Raw genomic sequence first — 22,307 nt, 5'->3', positions numbered from 1 at the left:
ACTTGGACTTTGATGTGCTTTCGAACTACTAGGTTGGCAGGAGCAGGGACCGAGCAATGGGAGCTCACCCCGTTGCGGGGATTGAACCGCCAGCCTTCTGATTGGCAAGTCCTAGGCTCTGAGGTTTAACCCACAGTGCCACCCGGACCTATGTACTCACAGGCTATTGTACATATGGTGATGCACTGCAATATTGTAAAAGAAATGGGGGGAAATGTCTTGTCCTGGAATTAAGTTAGAGTGAAAAGAAATGCGAGCACATGATAGAAGTGAATAAAATTATACATGGTGTGGAGAAGGAGGATAGTTTTTCTGTCATAACACTGCAACTCATGGACACCCAATGAAACTGCATGTTGGAAGATTCAGGGCAGAAGAAAAAAGCATTTCTTCACACAGTACATAGTTAAACTAAAGAATTCACTCCTTGATGGCTATACTCTGCCTCCATGGATGGTTGGCCACTGTGAAAACAGGAGGCTGGACTAGATGGGCCACTGGCCTGATCTAACTGGCTATTCTTATGCAGATCAGTGTTTGTAGGTAGAGCGTGTAAAGAAAACACATGTTTAAGTTAAGGGTTATGTACAAAAGAAGCAAACCCGGAGCTAGAACTATGAACAGAGTGAAGATACGAAAGGGCATTATTGTGGAGATTTCAAGCAAGTTCATAAAATCATAGCACGTTGGAAGGGATCCTAAGGGTCATCTTGTCCAACCCTCTGCAATGCAGGTATCTCAGCTAAAGTATCCATGGCAGGTGGCCAGCCAATCTTTGCTTGAAAACCTCCAAGGAAGGAGAGTCCACCCACTTCCGAGGGAGTACATTCCACTGTTGAGCAGCTCTTACCATCAGAAAGTTCTTCCTGATGTTTAGTCAGAATCTCCTTTCTTGTCACTTGACACCATTGGTTCAGGTTCTACCCTCCGAATTGGGAGAAAACAAGATTGCTCCATCTTCCATGTGACATCCCTTGAGATATTGGAAGATGGCTATCGTATCTCCTCTCAGTTTCCTATTTTCCTAGTTAAATATACCCAGCTCCTTCAAGCGTTCCTCATAAGGCTTGATATCCAGACACTTGATCATCTTGGTTGCCTTCCTTGTTCCAGCTTGTCAATATCCTTCTTAAGTGGTTGTTTTGCTATGTAATAGTAGACCTTTCTCAGATAACTAACAGTGTAGTCTGTTCAGAAGTCGGTCCTGTTGAATGCAATGCCTCTCCTCAGTGCCTGATTAAGTAAGAGATGTAGGTAGATGGTGAAATCTTCAACAATACATGACAAACCACTAGTTGTGTAAAGAGTATGTATTGTAGGACAAAAACAGCTGTTACCTTTTCCTCCATCACAGGGCCATTTACTAACAGTTGCTTTATGATGATCCAGACATTGTATTGTCTTGTGAATATTTTTATGATTGAAATTTGAGTTTATTTTTAATGGCCTTGTGAATAAATAATGATGATGAAAATAACCATTCCTTTTGATTCGACTCACTAGTAAAGCCCCATAATAAAAACACAAGTCATTTCAGCTACCCACTTCTCGCTAGCAGAGAAACACAGAATATCTCAATTGATACAGAAAAACTATGAAATCGTCTATTGAATGATGCTTCTTTTAAAAGTGTTAGTACAAAAAGTAATTTGTTCTTAGAGGCAATTGTCAAGTGTGACCCTGCAGTAGCGTATTTACAGCCCAATTGTCTTTCTCTTTATAGGCTTTTATGGTGAAAGAGTGGTAGTCGCTAAATAAAATATGATGTCCAAACTGTGGCATTTCATAGTACAACCCCACAAGGACCTGATCCATAAGTGATTAGAGGATGCAACAGCCCCTTAGCCATTAAAATTGTCTATTTGGTGCCATATGTGCTGTTCGAAGTTTTCTAGTTAATATCGCTGCACTTTAAAGGCTATTTGCAGCATTTTAAGGTAATTTTGTGTCATTTGCATGGAGAACATGAGATTGTGGCACACATGGAAATTCAAACTGAAATATTTTATGTAAAGTAAATGATCAAACCTAGGTACCTTTGCATTCAAATGATATCCTGAGGGTGTTCTTGTTGCTAATGTACTTTAGCAAAGTTTGATGTGTTCTTGATTTCAGGTTGATGTAACTTTTTTTTTGGGGGGGGGAGCCAGATTAAAATTCTGCATTGTTGCTGCTCCTGAACAAATGTGTTGATCAGAACAAAGCTATACACCAGACGCTGCACGTTTCTGAATATTGTGAAAAATCTCTCAGCCCAAAACTGTATCAAACATTTTTTTTAAAGAAGTGTATTTTTTTCAAGAAAATACGTTTATAAATGTGCATTTTGAGAGAATATAAGTTTTAAAATGCACATTTAAATATGTATTTCGTGAGAAATTTTATGTGGATCTTTTTTTAAGGAATGCATATTAATGTGGAAAGTAGGATGAAAAGGATTTATGAGGAAACACGTGTGAAAACCTCCTTGGAAGGTGATAGACTCACCTTTAGTTGAGGTTTTTAAACAGAGGTTGGATGGCCATCTGTCCAGGGATGCTTCAGTTGAGATTCCTGCATTGCAGGGGGCTGGACTAGATGATCAACTCTACAATTATATGCTTCTTTGCAAGAGACAGAGGAAGAAATGGGCTGGCTCATCCATCTCTAGCCATTCTTCCCTAGCCAGGTGTACATTTCATGCACAACAGAAGCAGGTTTTGAAAGACAAAAGGAAGGACTTCTTTGCATAGTGCCTTGTTGACAAACGGATTTTGCTGCCACAAAATGTAGGGATGGAACTTCTTCAGTTGAGGATTAGACATGGAGGATAAGCCTAGCAATTGCTACAAGTCATGATGTCTACACACTGCAGAGCAACACTAGGAGAGGGCTATTGCTCTCTTTTCTCAGTTGTGAGCTTTCCATGGGCAGCTCATTGGTCACTGCGAAACAGGACATCCAGCAGAATTGTTTTAACGTACTTAATGATGCACAGTAGTGGTGAAGAGGCAAGGAAGACATTTCTATAAAGGAGCCTTTGAGGTCCTTTGTCAGTGTGGAGTTCCAGATCTGATACCCACTGAGAGCTGCAATGGACTCAAACTAAAATACAAATTGTCTGCTAGCTTTGGCTACCAATTTCAGGGAAGGTCCTCTGTAAGTTACCCTTTTCATGAAATTTGGCACAGGGAAGAGTAATCTCCCATACTGTTGCAAGCTGAATGGCAGGCTGCCCTTTAATCTCAGCGCACCCTCTGAATAATTATGGGGCAAAATTTAATCTGCAATTAAAGCATTAGTTGATTAAGCTACTAAATAAATTGATTGAGGCTTGCGAGGCTTCTTAAAGGCTCTGTAACATGAATTAGCAATTCTTCATCCTTTCCACTGTACACATGTACAGGTGGGTCACCCATTCAGGCACTTAACTCTCAGCCTATAAGTAGATTTATCCTATTTGATGGGAGCAATTGTCCAAGAAGCTAAAATCATGCTTTAGTGCCTGACTGGTTTACTAGACCTAGAGCGATCAGTCTTTTTTAGAAATGAGAGGAACCTTTGAGGCTGAATAGCATGAAAATAAGGGGATTTTATTCTTGACTGACACTAGAGAGTACCTGAGAAAAATGGTAATTTTCCTCTTTTTTTGGTCAACATTTTTTTAAATACTAGGCCTTAACTAGGAGGACCAAGGGACGCGGGTGGCGCTGTGGTCTAAACCACAGAGCCTAGGCCTTGCCAATCAGAAGGTCAGCGGTTGAATTCCCATGACGGGGTGAGCTCCTGTTGCTCAGTCCCTGCTCCTGCCAACCTAGCAGTTTGAAAGCACATCAAAGTGCAAGTAGATAAATAGGTACCACTCCGGCAAGAAGGTAAACAGTGTTTCCATGCGCTGCTCTGGTTTGCCAGAAGCAGTGTTGTCATGCTGGCCACATGACCCGGAAGCTGTCTGTGCACAAACGCCGGCTCCCTTGGCCAGTAAAGCGAGATGAGCACCGCAACCCCAGAGTCATCCATGACTGGACCTCACAGTCAGGGGTCCCTTTACCTTTAGGAGGACCAAGTTTCAAATCCCTACTAAGCTATAAAGCCATGGAACAGCCATTATCTCTCAGGCAGGGACAGTAGAAGTGGGGATGCAGGAATATCACTGCCACTCCCTGGGATAGTGCAGGGCTTGTTCAGGATGGCGGCAAGTTTGAGAATTCACAGATGCACCAGCAGAAGCAGTGGATTGGTTCCTCTGATGCCCTACAAAGACCTGACCTCACCACTACCCTGCTCTACCCCTTTCATCATTCAAATAAGTGACATGAAAACTGATGTTTAAAGGCCAGCTCTGCCCCTCGGCTGCTTCATCATACCAGCACTCCTGTACTTAGCCTAACATGCTACTTGGGTAACTGCCTGAAATCCTTGGAGGAAGAATCCCCCATGCTAGTGGGATGTCCATCCTAGTAAAAATGCATAAGAAGATAATGTTGGTATCTTTGTGTTGGGGGGAAGAGCAGCTAGCTACATCCCTCGTAAGAAAAATGGAAAAGTGTGCTTGAAACACACATTCACACAACCCATGTAAGTGGAACCAGGACGAGTTGTGGTGAGGATCTTAAGTGGTGTTGGCTGTAGTGTAGACTTGACAAAGAAACTCTGCCTAAGTTTTTGTTTGTTGGAGCTCAGTCAGACAATACCTGGGATTACAGGACTTCAAAGCCTAGGGGATTCCTTGAGTTGTGCTCTGTGGACTAGCTAGCATACTTCCCCCTTGAGCAGCAAACTTTTCCACCAGTGGGCTGGATCACCCGCGCACGGGAGCGCACGAGAGAGAGCGCACGCGTGCACATGCACACACGCCCGCCCGCCACTCTTTCCCCACTGGTTTTCAGAGCCATGGTGGGGGAAGAGATGTCTACAGCTTCCTATTGGCTGCAGGAGCTTCCTGCAGCCAATAGGAAGCTGTGGCTGCATCGCGGTGCACCGATTTAGCTCCATGCAGGAACTGACCAAGTGGGCGGCAAGGGCCAGTGGCCAGTTTAACAACCCCCTCGGGCAGTATTCGGCCCACAGGCCATAGTTTGCCAACCCCTCCCCTTGAGTGTTAAAATCAGTTTTAAGAACTTTGCACAGCTAAGCTATGGTTAGTGTCCAGGACACTAATAGATTAATTTTTTTAAGGTAGTTGAAAACTCCCTGGAAAAATAGAGGTGTGATTTGACAAGAACAAAACTGGAAGCAAAACCGAAAAGACTGAGCCAATGTTGCAAACTGGGAGAGAAGTCTCCCAAACAAGATGTATTTTTCCGAAAAGCTTGCCAAGGAAGCTCATAAATATTGAGTTGGTTCTGGGAAATTTGCCTGTTATATTCCAGCACCCAGGACTCAGCATGCAGTCCCCTTGTTGGACTGTGATGACTTATATAACTCCATGTTTTAATCTTCATTCCAGGAGACAATAAGCTCTGTCAGAAATAGTTCAGTGAAGGGAATTATGTACATGATAATATTTTATGATGAAAAACACCAATTTTGTAGACTTACCTGAGAGTTAAGTTCTGTTTGATATAGTGAGATTTACATTGTGTTTATACATAAGATCGTATGAGATTTCTAACCTAGAAATATTTGGTTTTACTGCAAAAGTATCTGAAAACTTGACAGAGCCCTGTCCTGTTTATATTATTTGGTGTGAAAATGTGGGTAGGGATGAAGCTGAATGACAAGAAGATTGAGGGCAGACAATGGAAGTATTTCTTCACTCAGTGCATAGTTAAACCATGGAATTCACTAGCACAAGACTGAGTGATGTATGCCATCTTGGATAGCTTTAACAGAGATTTAGATAAATTCATGGGAGAAAAGGCCACTAATGGTTACTAGTTCTGCTGGCTATATATTGCTTCCAATATCAAAGGTAGGAAAACAGCTGCTGGAAAACCCAAATGGTAAGAGTAAGCTCTGATGGCTTCCTACAGTTTATTATTGGCTTCCTACAGTTACTGTGGAAACAGAATGGTGGAGCAGCAGCACTTTTTCTATGGTGAACTGCTACTGCAAAATTCAGAGCAAGGAAAACAAACTATATTGTAGTCCACCCTGTTTCAAGTTATGTCAGAGGCACCTCCTTTTTAAGGTGCTGTTGTCCAATTCTCAATCGTTATTCAACAGTGTCCTCGTGTGTTCTTTCTCCTAGGTCTACATACAAACCACCACACTTACAATATCCATGAATTTAAGTGCTTCAGTGGCCCTGGGGATGCTTTATATGCCGAAAGTGTACATCATCATCTTCCACCCTGAACTAAACGTCCAGAAGCGGAAGCGCAGCTTTAAGGCAGTAGTGACAGCAGCAACCATGTCGTCGCGACTGTCACACAAAACTAGCGACAGACCAAATGGGGAAGCAAAAACAGAACTTTGTGAAAACGTAGACCCAAACAGTAAGTAATCTCGAACTTGTTGCTTTCTCTGCTGGTGCTATGCTAGGGGTCATGTTGAGAAGTGCCTTCATAAGTTCTGGTCTCCTATTTTGAAGATTATACACAGATATCTAAAGGTATCTCATCTCTGTGGGAAGCTCTTTTTATGACATTTATTCTTTCTCCATTGCTCTTTGGCTCTTCCCACTGAGAGCGACCCTCTGCGCTACTCTTGAAAACCACAAGCATTTATTCCTCCTTGCCTCACCTTCTCTTTTAGGAATAGGCTTCCAAGTATAGCAGTTTTCTTTCATAATTGACCCCAATACTGTGCCCTCATTCACACCTGCCCTATATGACTGAAGGTCTTAAATGGAGAGGCAGGACATCTGCCTGGTGGTCCCTCTCCTTTCTGTGTCTGACTTACTTGGCTAATTCACACATCTGTTAATCTCTGTGGAGGCATTTTCTCCATGCTTATATCCAGTACTGAAAAGTAGGAATACAGACATAAATCACTATTATTATTATTATTATTATTATTATTATTATTATTATTATTATTAAAATCACATGTGGTTCTCAGAACCTGAGACTAAAGCATTCACAGGCAACACAATCTCTGTGCCAAATGTGAGGAAAGAGAAATTAAAAAAGATTTATTTTGATTGATTTGTCCTCTAAAGTAGATGTTATTTGGTGTTCCATAGTACAACAACTATGGGAAAGAAACACAAGCTATAGACAGTTCTTAGTTAAAATCAGTGTTACTTCAATACTGACAGCATTTGTATTTGTTCATTTAAAAACTGTTCTGGTTCTGTGCTGTTATATGGAATATGGTATATTCAAAATTTCTGAATGAAGCAGTGACATTTTGCTCTTTCAATGAGTAGCACACTCTAGGAATGAGCGGCACAATCGGGGGGGGGGTTGCATCAAGAGAAATGACATTCATCCTTTAATATCCTCAGAAACAAACTATTTGAAAATATGCAAATTTATTTAAATAGATGGATTAAAAAGCAGATGATTGATTAACCATTTTGATTGACAGCCCTAATAATAACCTGAGGGCTCGTGTTAACTTGAATGTTATACACACATGCAAATTATATTAGAAAACATTTTAGTAGATATGGTTGTCTTCCTTAGAAGAGTCTATGAACTCAAACTTCACATTTGTCAACAGCAGTTGAAGTGTCATATAACAGAGTCAACTTCAGGCAACTTCTTTCAGTGCATTGCAGAAAGGCTTTTGTGTGATATGGAGTGTCCAAACTTCCTTACCAGTTAAGGAGATTAAAGGCATTCTCCTGCTAATTCAAAAACAATTAAAATCAGCCTTATGGGCTTGGCTTAAATATGATTGGCAATCACATATAAAATTATTATGTTTACACCTTGACTTTCAGAGACATTGGGTTATATCCAGTGCTAATGCCAGCCACTGAAATTAAGGGATTTGATTAATTCAGGCCCATTAATTTCAGTGGGTCTTCTCTGAGTAGGACTAGCAATGGATACAACCAACTGGGTGGGATTCAGCTAACGAGTCCTGTCTGCAGAAGCCCTGTTTGCACAATAGAGCTTCCCATCCTCTCTGCCCCCTCATCCCCAGAAATTTACCTTCGGATGGTGCAGCAAAGTAAAAAAGGATATTGGGAGTTGCAACTGAGGGAGCCTCTAAATATACATTTTGCTTTTAAAAACTCATAGTAGTCTCAGAGTTTTATCAGGAGCTACTTATTGTCCCTTGCCCAGTTTAAACAAATTCTAAATCAAATTAAAAGCATGAATGGAGAAGTTGTTGTCGCTGCTACTTACCAGCACTAGTGCAGAGAGATCTGATATCTCATGATGCCGGAAGCCTATATTGTTTCTTATGATCCCACAAGTAAAACATGATTATCATTCTTGATTCATCTTCTCACCCTTTGGATCCTACGGTGTAATTCCCTATGAAATTGCCAACAGCCGATCTGTATGTGAGTCAATAAGCTATCGTTTCAGAGTGACACTTAAAATTAATTAAACTCTCAATAAAACATGTTGGAAGTATCTCGTTTCACACACCTATGCAATTTTTTTCTTGCAGATGCACAGTAATCACCAGTCTGTCACAAGCAGGTCTATCTATGTTATTGTTCCTTCTTCTTCCCCCCCTTTCATATCTTAATTACAGAAATCACAAAAGTTGCAAAAGGGGATGAGATCTCATTTATCCCACTTTGCTTTATTTGCAGCGCCAAATGCAATTATCTTTAGAACTCGAAAGGTGCGTGTAATTTCAGTGCTGCTCTTTTTTGGACCTGCTCTGTGGTTACAGCGAACCTCTAGAGGAGGCAGAAGAAACACTTTGCCTTCAGGACCACCACTTATATAAATCCAGGTGCCAGCTGAATCTGTGCACAGGTAGTCCACACAACCAATGTCCCCAAATTCACAAGCAGTGCTTGTGATGTCAGAGGCTCCCCTTCCTTCACACATTCACCATCCATGTGGAGGAAGCCTAGAAAGGGCTCATATATCGAAAACAAAAACGTGCTGATTGAGGTCTGAAATTAAGTCAATATCTCCAGCTAGTTGCAATCTGTGAGATGGAGCACACTAAAATACTATTCCGGCATAATCCCAAATCATTTCAATGTATATTACTCTGAAACAGAGCCTGATGACTTGTATACTTAATTTTGGCATGAAATGTTCTTTAAGAGCTATCTTTGGTTTAACAAAGGTTGTTGCTGTGAGGTGTTTAGTGGGATTTTACAATGTGTTCCTTTATTTAATGAAAAGATGAGGCTTTATATCCATGGTCTTTATCTATCCCCACAGGAGATTCATGTACCTCAAAACACTAGATTGTTTGGTGACCAAAAACAATAATAAAAAGCTAGCAATTGACCGTGTTATTTTGTTGCTAGGAGTTTAATGTTTAACACCCAAAAACCATATTTCTAGTGCAAGCAGACCTCACAATTGGTGCATTTCATAAACGTGAGAGGGGCAACATGTTTTAATGACATACGTGCCTCAGGTAAAGCACTGATAATGGGGTATATGAGGTTGCAACAAATTATATGCAAGATCACCTCATTATATATTGCTCCATCTTCAAGCATTTTTTCCTCCCTACAACCTCAAACACCAGTAGTTAAAAGGTGATAAGGGGTTTCTAATAATATGTTTCCTAATTGATCTTCTGGCAGTGATTTACTGAAGGCCAAAAACAGTGTAAGTGAAAGTTATTGGGACCATTCAGTGCACCATGGGACTGACCAAAGTGGAATGGTGGGGGACCATTACCTGCATGTGATGCTCAGTGAGTCTTGGTGAATGGCATGAACTGAGCCCTTCGCTAACAAATGCAGTGGGCAGCTGGTTGAGATGCATTCAAATATGAATCCATTCATATATGGCTCTTTGCTTCCACAGAAGCTTTCACAAATGGAAGTGGGATGGAGGAGATTTTCACATATTTCCCCTTCCCTTGCACTCGTGCCCTCAAAGCGCTTTCCACTCTGTTCCAAAGACTCTTGCCAGTCCTCTAGAGCAGATTTTCAGAAGGGGCAAAGGGGGAATTAGTGAAAATCACCTACCTCTTGCAGAAACCTTCACTATATCAAAGAGCCTTCTATGGCAGGAGGCTGAAGTGGGTGGAATCCAAAGCTTTTCCTGTCTTTTAACAACGTTAAAAGTCTCGCTAATCACTAATACTGTTATCATCTGATATGTGCATGTTCTCCTCATTGAGCAGCTTTGCTTTGCTATTACATGTTTGCATTATAAGTATTTTCCATATGTGATTGTGTTTAGAAATAAATAAATCCAGCAGTTTATAATGAGCAGAATTGTTGGAGGCAGTGTTCCTTCTTCTCTTAAATTGTTCATTTTCTCTCATGTGTTTCACTGGTTGAATTTCACGGTTATTTGACAAAATAACTCATAGTGTTATCATTTGAATAAGTGAAGTGTATGTTGTTCTTGATAGAAAGTGGCAAATTTGGAGAAAAGCAAACTCCTCGCCATATTTATCTTAATTTCGATGTCTGTGCCTGTTGTCTTTAGCTTCTTTAAAAGATTAATATATTTATGAAATCAGCAATGAGAAATAAGACCTCACTTCTTCCTTAATGAGAGGGTTCCCTTAAAAAAAAGTAGAATACTTTCTTTCAGAGAAACTGCTTCCCAAATACTACTTTCTTCAGAATGTTTGAGAAGCAAAACAATTTTCCTCCAGGTATGTGACCCCATCAAGGCATTATCTTAAAGCACACACACACACCTTGGGTCAGAAAATCATACTATGTAGAGTTCTTACATAATTGTGCCAGAAAATAACATTAAATTCATTGACATAAACCTTCAAACATCAAGGGAATCTCCCTAAGAAATCACAATTCCATCCCTGATTTCTCCTGTTTGAGTTTAAGTGTTTTGTGACAGAGCTCGGAAGTAGCATGTCAACGCTCACAATCAAAGAAATTTGGATGGTTGTGTAAGGCAAACATCATTTGTTTAAGTGGAAGGCCAGCTGCCTATTTTTGTGTTCTCACCTTGGGGTCTTTCTTTTGAGACAGAAAAACATTCCTTACACACACCCTGTTAATTTCCTTTAATTTTTCTACCCACATACCTGGAAAATGTGTGTCTATCTGTATGTTTTGATTTTGTTATGCTTCAGAAGGCTCTAAAGCATGAGCCTTCACTTAAGGAAAAGCCATTGCTGTGTATTGAGTGGAGATGGAGAGTGTAAACAGCAACTGAATGGCCACTGGATGCTGGAATAAATGGGCCTTTGGCTCAATCCAGCAATATCTTTTTTGGTTCTTATGAAGCATTGGCAAGGTCAGTACAGTGCCAACATACCTGCAGAACCAGGCCAGTGCTACCTTCAGAGCATCTCCACCATACCGACCTCATCTCCGCTTCACCCCGTAGTCACTCAGTCACAATATACAGCAGAGATGCAGGCAACCTGAGGTCAGGTAAGCAGTGGCTCCCCACTTCTCCATCTTCTATTAAAAGCATACCATGTGATACTTTCAGAATAGCTGTAATACAGGCAACCCCAATTCTGGCAATGGACTCATCACTAAATGAAGCTTCCACGTTGTCTTCAAGTACAATTCCACATATTACAATGATTACAGCTTTAAGTACAGTCATACCTCGGGTTACAGACGCTTCAGGTTGTGCACCGCATGGAACCCAGAAGTACCAGAATGGGTTACTTCCAGGTTTCGGCACTCGGGCATGCGCAAAAGTGCTGAATCACGCTTTGCACATGCGCAGAAGTGCCGAATTGCAACCCGCACGTGCGCAGATGCAGCACTGCGGATTGCAAATGCTGCGGATTGCAAACGTGCCTCCCGCACAGATCACATTTGCAACCTGAGCATCCACTGTACTGTAATTGAATCGGGAGGCTACAAGTGTGTGAATCGCCACGTATTGCAACTCTTTTTTTTTTCAAGCCAGCAAGTTCTCAGCTGGAGGACTTGGACTTCAAAATAAAATCAGTGCCTAAATGTGCTTCAAGAGTAGATTGGAAACATTTAGGACTTCTACCCCCTCTCACATATACTTGTCTCCTCTGAGTTTCTATGGAATATAATTTTAACCAAAAGTGCAGCACAGACAGGCAAAACTGAAAAGCTTTGTTGCCTCTCTCTCTCTCTCTCTCTCTCTCTCTCTCTGGAGCAAAATTTCTGTAAGACTTCATTTAGGATGTTTGTGACGTGAAACATGGCAGTTAAGAATCTACTCTGTCTGTGGAATCCCATCAGTGGATTGTGAATGATGTACATGTGAAATGAAAACATCCCATGTTCTACTTCAGAGAATGAAGTAGGCCCCACGATGCAACCACTGCTCTGCTGTGCCGTTTCTTTCGTTCGTTCATTTGTATCAGTTCCTAACATCATTGGCATGTTGTTGCCTAATTCATCTTTTTATAGTGGGGAATGGTGGGAGTTTCATAAGACCAGCCCAACGAGAGAAGTATGGAAGACAGTGAAGACCGATAGCATAGCTGAACATAGGGAACTAGATTCTGGATGTTAGCTGGTGTAAACAGTTCCAGGCCTTTCTGGAATGAATCCAGTGTATTCCTTTGATGTGTAGGCACCTTCTCTTATGTTCAGAGGTACCTGAAGCCTTCTGTGAACTGATTTGTTCGTTGTCAATTTACAGGACTGTAATTTGTGTGTTGCCATATCCCCAAACTTTATAGTGTGACTAAACCTAGCTCATAAATTAAAGGTTGATATTCAACATCACACAAATGGGCATCTGTTCACGCAAAGGGACTTCCCCTTTCTCTCCCCCCCCCTCCTAACTCTGTGTTCCCCAATAAGCTATGGAGGACCCCAACCAATAACCATCTATAACAGTTTTTGAAGTCATGCAGGGGGCTACAAAGAGGAAGAGACAATGGGGAAGTCCGGATGTGAGAGCAGAAGTCCTTTCCGCTGCTTGACTGAAACCTTTTGATGTCACCCCCCAAAAAAATTACCTTATCTATTCAAATGTGTGCATTATATATACCAATATATTTACTTTTCCTGTAGACTGCATACCACCTGTAAGAAAGAGTGTACAAAAATCTGTTACTTGGTACACTATTCCACCTACAGTATAGCTCTTGCCTGCTTTCTTAGAAGGTAAGACAAAGATCTAACTTTTACTGCTTAATTCTTTAAAAAGTTTTTTAAAAGCAAGTTAAATGTCAAGAATGTATATTTGTTTCAATGTAATAACGGAACTAAAGATGTCAGATTAATCAAAACTAGTCAACAAAGAAATAATATGCAAATGATAATCTTAAGGGGAGGCAAAATCAGCCAACGTGAGCCACCTCAAGAGCATAGAACAGGATTGTGGAAACTCAGACCCAGGAACCAAAAGTTGCCTTTCCCTAGGGTTACAGTTTGATGCCAAATATTGTCACTGTGAGGAGGTTCTCCAGAGACTTATGAATTATGAGAAGCTGTAGGGGTTTTCACATGACACCCTCCACACGTATTTGATGAAGGGAAGGAGGGTCACAACCGTGGGCCTTACCACTCTGTTGCTGGCACTCCACACAGCATGTCCCTTCCAGTGACCATGTTGGTTAGAAAGGATATTAAATGTGTGCAGTTCTACCTTGTGCTCAGGCACCCTGGACTAATCAGGGTTCCTTGTTATTTAAATGTTATACGCTGTATATATGTGTATACGGCTATATGCACACTGAGTCCTTTGTCACCAATAACAGGGGGCATGGTCTGCAGGTTAACTCATGCTCCCTCCTCTGCATTCATTCAACATGAGAGGAAGCCATGTGAAGACTGTTCTGTGGGGTGGGATTAAGTTGCTCAGTCTTCTGTGGTTTTCAATATTGTAGCTAGATTCCTGAAGCATTCAGTGTTCAGTGAGGAAAATACGTTAGCAGTATCCTCAGAGTTTGGAAATAAAAACATCATATTTGCTGTCTGTATATTCACTAAATGTTGCAATCCTATAAAGGAGTAAACCCCAGTGAACTTAAGGAGGCTTCAGTTCCAAATGGGCATGTAAAGGATCACACTGCACATAAAGGTTTTGCATACACAGCTAAAAGATATTTCATTATTTTATCTTTACAAAGACTGGTGGAAATTATTTTCGGTGACTTCAGCTGTAGGAAGTTACTGCAGCATCGTTTGGAAAATGTATGGGTCATTTTTGTAATCAACCCAATCGAACAAGTTTTCATTTCAACTTCTGGGGGGGGGGGGAAATAGAATGGGAGAGCAACAGTAAATTTAATACAGTTAAATGAAAAATGTTGTTAGGCATGTCTTTAAATTCTTCTGTCATAACACAATAATATTACAGTGGACTCGTCACAGACATCCAAATGGCCAAGTTAAGAGTCAATGAGGCAAGAAAGAAAGGGATGTTCCTAACAGCAACAAGCTGGACTGGTTAAGACTGCAATCCTATGCCTGATAAGTTAGTACAAGAAAGTCACTGAACCTTCTAGTGTATAGGGTATAAGCACTGGACTGTAGAACACTGATTTCATTTCTATAAGAGAGGTAATTCTCCATAACTTTTATGAGAATCTGCTGGATCAGATCAAAGCCTGTATAATCCACCATCCTGTTCTCACATAGGCTAACCAGACGCCAGTGGGAAGCCCATTCACATGAAAACCATGCTATGGTCTTTTAAGCACCAGGTGAAAACCTCCTTTCCCCCACTAGGCATTTGAATTTCAGTTGCTGTCATTTCCCTGAGCTGATTTCATGCTGGTTTGTTTAATGCTGTTTTTAAGGGGGGGGGGGGATGTTGCATGGTGTTTTGCCTTACGACTAATTTTTAATGCATTCTGTACTTTATTGTGTATGCAAACCACTCAAGAGGACTGAGTGGACAATATACAAATGTAAAAAATATTTCCCCTAAATAGTTTATTTAAATTGCTTGAACAAAAGCTGGAGATGAGAACTTACCTCCTTCGTTGTCAGAGCAGAAACTGGAATGAAAAAGCCTTCTGTTCTGCATGGGTCTCTCTGAAGTGTCGCACCAGGAAAGGTTCAGTTTCCCGAGTTTCAAGCCAGCAGCTTTTTCACTCTCCTCATACACGATTTGCCCTACTTTTAAAATAGGACAGATATTCACAGCTCGGCTTTACCTGTGGTCTTTTGGCATTTGAATTTCTTCAGCAGCAATATTTGCTTTATAAAAAACAACACCCTAACCACTTAGTAGCTCTTCTGTGTTCCAGAGTTATTTGCCAGCAAGAGGTCAGCTAGTTCTTCAGCTAGCATACAGCATGATACACTTATCTGAACCCACCCAGCAATCATCTGTTTTAGATATTAGATTTCTGATTTTAAGAAAAATGACAGGATCTTGCCCACCTTCCTCACCCCTTTGCATTATCTCACTTTAAACATGTCATGTGTTTATCAGACCTGAGTTTGGTGCCTTAAGTAACGTAGGATATTATAAGTCCAGTTTTACGGGAACTGAGTTAAAGAGATGCTCACTCAACTGAGGTACAACCCTAAGTCAAAACCGAGAGCCAAGCACCTGGGCCGTTGTTGTTTCCAAAGCAACAGCAGAATGGTCCAGTACCTAAGCAGTATCTAACAAGTATCAGCAGGGGAGAGCAATAGACCACAGCTTTTCAAGAATCGTTTTAGCCTGAAGCAAAGCTTTGTTTCCCCCTTTTGAGCTCCGCACCAGTGGTGGGTGTTCTTTTAACTGTGTCTGACTACAGTGTGAGGATAACAGAAGTTTTAGCTTCGGAGGCTTCAATCCTAAAACCACACTAAGTCCCACTGAACACAGTAAGACCTATTTCAGAGAAAGCATGCATGGATTGTGTTTGAAGAGCTCCTTACTGCACCTAACTGGCTGCTTTTCTGGACTGCTTAATTTTTAGAAGACGGTTGCTTGTTGTGGTTGTACAACCTTCAATCCAGGGTTCCATCACAATTAACCATGTTGTGCTTGCCAGCACTGAGAGTTTACCCCTGCCACCAGCAAGGGGAACCCGTTGTAAAACAGGGTGGGGCTTTGTATTACAACTCAGTCCTCACCTAAGTCTTCCCTGTGCCCTGTCCTCTTTGGAATGAGTGTGCCACTGTGCATTAGAAGTCACATGCAAAGTAATGTAATCACATGTAGAATAGCACATGCTTGACTGTCACTTCACCCAGAGCTGGATTTAGGTTTGAGGAGGCCCCAAGCCAGGGGTCAGCAAACCTTTTCAGCAGGGGCTGGTCCACTGTCTCTCAGACATTGTGGGGGGCCGGACTATATATTGAAAAAAAAAATATGAACAAATTCCTATGCCCCACAAATAACCCAGAGATGCATTTTAAATAAAAGGACACATTCTACTCATGTAAAAATACGCTGATTCCCGGACCATCTGTGGGCTGGATTTAGAAGACGATTGGGCCAGATTCGGCCCCCGGGCCTTAGTTTGCCTACCCATGCCCTAAGCTACTGAAGGTATTGGGTCCCTTTATATGTCCAGCTGTCCTTTGTCAACAACAAATTGTCACTGTTTTATGTGTTGAATATATGCTATATGGTAATTTATGAACCTATTAGGTATCTAAAGCCATTTGCACATAACAAATAGGAGCCTACACAACACAAAACACTGTTGCTGTATGTAGGTTTTATTTTATTTTATTTTTAACTTATATTTTGGAAATGTACATCCAGTTTTTCTTCCTTTAAATTTTTTGGGGGTCCCCTTGTTTAGCTTATACATAAATCCGGCCCTGACTTCACACCATCTCACATACAATTAGATGGTTGACTCATTTGGCAATGGCCACATTCAGATGATCATACCCTGGCTTAATAAATCGAGGTGTGTGTGTGAAGCTTTTGGCCACATGCTCCATCCTTACATCATCCTTTCCTTCCTCAATGTGCCGTGATAAGCCAGGAGGCCACCAGCTAACTCTTGTTTTCTATTTTGTTGGAATTGAGAAATGGACGTTACCAGATTTGGAACAAGCTTGGATCCTAAACCACAATTCTTTCAGCTGTTTGTTGGAGAGGACCCTTAACAGCATTGCTTGCCCTGCGAGCCATTGATTCAGTGAAGCCTAAGTGTCTGCATACTGATCTGATACCCGGCCTGGAGACCTGAGTTTAGGTGCACTAAAAACAAGTCCATTGATTTCAACAAGACTGATAGTAGTGCACAAAGTTAAACTGGTGCAGCATATGTCTTTGTAAGGCTAGACCTAGGCGACATAATCCTCGAAGTGTTCTGCGGCACTGGAATGAACAGAGCTTGTTCCAGCAAGGTTTTTAAGGATCAGTAGCTTCATTTCCTAATACATTGCTGCAGAATGCCTCTCCATCTGGGCAGTTAGAGAGCTGTTCGTTGCCTGCATTAGCAATTCACATAATTATTGATTACAGCATTAGCCCTTACCATCTGTAAGGTGTTTCCTAAAGGCCAAGCTCTGTTATCCTGCCCACATTAGCTGCTGTATTAATTTAGTTGTCAGTGGATATTTCAGCCCTCTGGGCGTCTCTGCTTTATTTCTATTCATTATATCGTTTTCTTTACCCTTTGGAACTCAAAACAGGTGTTCATGCTAGATAGCCTGATGGGGAATTTTTTTTTGTGGGCCTTAGGCTTCCTATGTGTCTTTACCTATACAGATTTTCTTTGAATAGTTTCTAATTACTTAGAAAATTGCCTGGAATTAAAATAATTAACACCGTGTTTTTAGTAAATTTTAGAGCCAATAACAGTGCCCCAGCAAATGTATAGATTTTGAAAAGAATGACCATACGCAGAGGGATATGTTCAAACAGGAAAATGTTTGTCTGCATCATGAGGTCTTGGGCAGTTTTAATGGTGTCATCAGGACAGGACTTTGGGGCAAATATGCCAGGCAGAATGAACAGGAGGCTCCCCAAACCCAGCAGGGCCAGCTCACTGACATTTTAAAATAAATGAAGAAATATAGTAAAACATTAAATTCAAGGACTAAATTATCTAATTGCACTACTGGTGAGTTTCCCTGGAACATCTGGATGAACATCGATTGCTGGCTGAAATGGCTCTTCTACTGAACAATGATTTTTAAAATATTCTTCTGGTGTGCCTTTCCTAGCCTAGTTTGTTAGGGGGAAAGACCAGTGTGTTAAATCTACACGATGATGATGATGGTGATATTTGAACATACACATCCCAGATGTGTTAGAATGGTAAGGCTTATCAGATTGAGCTAAGAGAGAACTATGATGGGGAAGGCATCTCAGAAAACACAGTAAGTGTAGGTGTGTGAGATAAATTGTGTGAATTGTGTGCAGCCCACGTCTTTATTTTTTAAAAGTGCCTGCATGAAAATAATACAATAGCCCAAAGACCATAAGTCAATTATCTGTATCAAATTCTCCTTTCAATTTTACCCTGAAAACTCATTTATCTCCTGGATGCAGTGTAGTCATACATGAGAGCAACTCATGTCAAAATGTGCCATTTTTCACTTGCTTTTGAATAAGGGTACAAATGAATAGTTGCCATAGTTACTGTTAGTTGATACTATGCCGATAACATTTGGGGGATGCTATGAAGATCATACTGTGTGCATGCACACAAAAGCTTATACTTAGTTGATCTCTAAGGTGCTACTGGACATTTATTATTATTATTATTATTTATTTTGACAGTGTCAGACCAACACAGCTACCTACCTGAATCTAGTGTAGCAATGTTTGGGTCATTTGATCAAGTGGATAAAAGTTGCACTCAAAACTACTGATTTCTCTACACTAGAGTTGCCAGAGTGATTGGCTTACACTATTCACTTTCTCGTTTGTAAATAGTCCATTCTGCTTTTTTCTTTTCAAGTTAATGGGCATACTCTGAGTGAGCTTGAGCAGCCAAAACCTGTTGATAACATTTAGATTTGAATCTGACTTCCCTGAAGCACACGAGTGAGATTTAGGAAATGCTAACACTTACAAATGGTGGGGGGTGAGGATGGAAATAAACACTGATCTTAAAATATGACCTAACTTGAATCCTGCAATCATTATCTGATGCTCATCTTCATGTGCCTCCTCTGCAAGAGGTCCAGAGGGTTGCAACACAAGCACAGGCCTTTACTGCAGTGGCTCCATTTGTGGAATGCTCTCCCCAAGAAGACTCACCTGGCACCTGTTACATATATTTAGGTGCCAGACAAAAGCATTTCTCTTCTCCCAGACCTTAGGCTAATTAAACCATCTCTGGTCGTTTAAACTGGGAGGGGGGGCATTGTTTTTTGTTTGTTATTGTGTTATGTATTTTTGTGTTTTTATCTTGTAAACAGTCCTGTGATCCTTGGCTAAAGGGTAGTATTTTAATAACAATAACAACAACAACAACAGTAACAACAACAATAAAACAAGATTTAAGGGTGGAAGGGGGAGCCAAAATCACAGTCTTTATTTGGAATGTAGAAAGACCTATGTGTATGTGAAGAAACTATTAATACTTCAGTTGCAAACACAGCAGTGCTGTATAAGTGTTGCTTTGAGATGAGGAGAAATTCGTTTCCATCTGCATTTAAAGACAAACCCACCACAATATGTGAACCTGAAGCACAGCCATCCTTCGAAAGTTGCAATGCAGTTCCCCAGACCACTAATGTGTAACAAAAATGCATAGGTAAAGGTAAAGGGACCCCTGACCATTAGGTCCAGTCGTGGCCAACTCTGGGGTTGCGGCGCTCATCTCGCTTGATTGGCTGAGGGAGCCGGCGTACAGCTTCCGGGTCATGTGGCCAGCATGACTAAGCCGCTTCTGGCGAACCAGAGCAGCGCACGGAAACACTGTTTACCTTTCCACTGGAGTGGTACCTGTTTATCTACTTGCACTTTGACATGCTTTCGAACTGCTAGGTTGGCAGGAGCAGGGACCGACCAACGGGAGCTCACCCCGTTGCAGGGATTCGTACCGCCGACCTTCTGATCGGCAAGTCCTAGACTCTGTGGTTTAACCCACAGCGCCACCCGCATCCCAACAAAAATGCATATGCCGGGGTAAAGTGTGCACAAAAATGCACGTTAGCAAAACAACATATTAAATACAGTGTATTGGGCAAAATTGCATGTCATCATCATCATCATCATCATCATCCAGTTACAGATAGGTAGCCGTGTTGGTCTGCCATAGTCAAAACAAAAAATTCCTTCCAGTAGCACCTTAAAGACCAACCAAGTTAGTTCTAGGTCTGAGGAAGTGTGCATGCACACGAAAGCTCATACCTAGAACTAACTTAGTTGGTCTTTAAGGTGCTACTGGAAGGAATTTTTTGTTTTGATCATCATCATCATCATCATCATCATCATCATTATCATCATCTTTTATTTATGTCACGCCCTCCCCGGCCAAAGTCAGGCTCAGGGCGGCTAACATCAGATATATAACATTGGTATAAAATCAAACAATAATTAAATTACCTCCTAAAAGCAGGTCAAAATCAAACTAAAGTCTAATTAGATGGCTTTCCGCAGGGTTAGGGTTGGGAACAGTAAGTGCTCATCGGCCCAATTGTTTATGCTGATCTTATATGGGCCTGTGAGAATGCTGGGAGGCCTCTTTCATACTAGTTCTTATACAGAAAGAGAAGGGGAGTCAGGCTGAGCCCTGACCAAAGGCCTGGCGGAAAAACTCCATCTTGCAGGCCCTGTGGAAAGATGTCAAATCCTGCAGGGCCCTGATCTCTTGTGGCAGAGCTTTCCATCAGGCTGGGTGTATATCAGGAATGTATGTACGTACGTACGTACGTACAGTGGTACCTCGGGTTACATACGCTTCAGGTTACATATGCTTCAGGTTACAGACTCTGCTAACCCAGAAATAGTGCTTCAGGTTAAGAACTTTGCTTCAGGATAAGAACAGAAATCGTGCTCTGGTGGCACAGCGGCAGCAGGAGGCCCCATTAGCTAAAGTGGTGCTTCAGGTTAAGAACAGTTTCAGGTTAAGAACAGACCTCCGGAACGAATTAAGTACTTAACCCGAGGTACCACTGTATATCAGGAAAATTTCACACTAAAATGCTGATGAATTTTCCTAAGTACTTAAAAACCCCCCACAAACTGATGTGGAAACTGAACTTAGGATTTGAGGGGAGGGGAAGAGAGAGAAACTGAGAGAAATCAGAATTGACACATTTGGTCATCCCTAGCACTGCTAGTTTTCTCTCTGACAGATGGAGGCTCTGTGAGCTGCTTGAAAAACAAAGCGTCAACAGATGCAGTTGATCACATCATAGAGATGCGGTAGGGAAGAAGCTGGTTCTGCTGCATTTCTGCTTTGAGCTGCTTTGATGTTAAAGGGATAGAGGCTCTTGCAGGAGAAAAAGGTGGCAATCCTAACTAACAAGTATGCTAAAATTTATTGCGCTTTGTGATTACAAGGCTGTGGGACTCCAGCATGCATGTTAGTTTACAGGTGAGCCATGCAATGCCTCCCAGACATTGCTGTACTACAAATAAGTAGTTTTTAATATTCTGTTTTAATTGTCGTGACCCACCATGGGACCTCAGGGTGAAAGGCTAACAACAACAATATCAACTCCCAGCTTCCCATACCATTGGCCATGTAGGTTGATTGATGGATGTTGGAGGACAACATTTTCAGATAGGGCCAGCCCACACATGAGGCAAGATGAGGCAACCACCTCAGGCAGCAGGATCCACAAGGGCAGATCCCGATGTAGATTGTTTTTGCCCCCTTGTTCCTGATGTAGATCTTCACTCACCCCTTCTTCCCTGATAGGGAGCGGCTGCCATTTTGTGATTTGCTTCAGGTGTCAAAATGTCTTGGGCTGGCCCTATCTGTAGAGCATCACACCGATGACTACCCCAGTGGTAGGCTGTTCACAAGAACACTCAAGAGGGTTTTTTTAAAGGTTCCATAAGATATTCTTCACTACTAAAAGGAGAGCCATAAAAATGCCATAAAATATTTGTTTGATCTAGGTACATAAGCATGTGTGCTCTGAGACAATTCAAATCACTCATCATTGCAAGTAAGCGGCTGGGCTGCTACTGTGTCCAGTGTTGCATGAACTAAGGCATTAAAAAGAAATCTCATCCAAAGATTGTGGAATGAAAACATCTGCCAATTTGCATTTCTTCTTGTTTTTAAGCAGCTGAAATATGTTAAAGTGATAAATGAGCTAGAGAGAGAAAATGAGCTAGCAGTACAAAAACTGTATTTATTGAATTTTTGCACCAGCAATAATATTACAGTTGTACATAAAGGCATTTTGAACTGAGGGTATAATGTGATAGAAGCTAATTCAAAAGCTTTACTGAAATTATTAGGGATCATGTATTTCAAATAAGAACGGACAGTTCAGTCTATTTCTGGTCTGTGACACTTTCATATGTGTT

At 41.3% G+C, this 22,307-nt stretch overlaps 1 protein-coding gene and 1 long non-coding RNA gene across 3 annotated transcripts in view; one reads left to right on the top strand and one right to left on the bottom strand.

Moving 5' to 3' along the window:
• The window catches only part of GRM7 (glutamate metabotropic receptor 7), a 425,704-nt gene that overhangs the window by 378,855 nt on the left and 24,542 nt on the right, over positions 1-22,307 (top strand). Inside the window, exons 9-10 of one of the 2 annotated variants that reach the window (XM_083723484.1) lie at positions 6,173-6,419; positions 12,971-13,063. In XM_083723484.1, the coding sequence (XP_083579610.1) occupies positions 6,173-6,419; positions 12,971-13,041 (318 nt within the window). In that variant the 3' untranslated portion in view covers positions 13,042-13,063. The remainder of the gene's footprint in view (positions 1-6,172; positions 6,420-12,970; positions 13,064-22,307) is intronic. The other variant, XM_083723485.1, reaches the window with a different exon arrangement.
• The window catches only part of LOC310838150, a 719,862-nt gene that overhangs the window by 689,969 nt on the left and 7,586 nt on the right, over positions 1-22,307 (bottom strand). The gene's annotated exons all lie outside the window — the stretch shown is intronic.

The sequence above is a fragment of the Podarcis gaigeae genome (assembly GCF_964106915.1).
Source record: "Podarcis gaigeae genome assembly, chromosome: 2".
In the NCBI taxonomy this organism is placed as follows: Eukaryota; Metazoa; Chordata; class Lepidosauria; order Squamata; family Lacertidae; genus Podarcis; species Podarcis gaigeae.
Note: the sequence above shows the minus strand (reverse complement) of the source record. Positions and strands in the feature narration are given on the sequence as shown.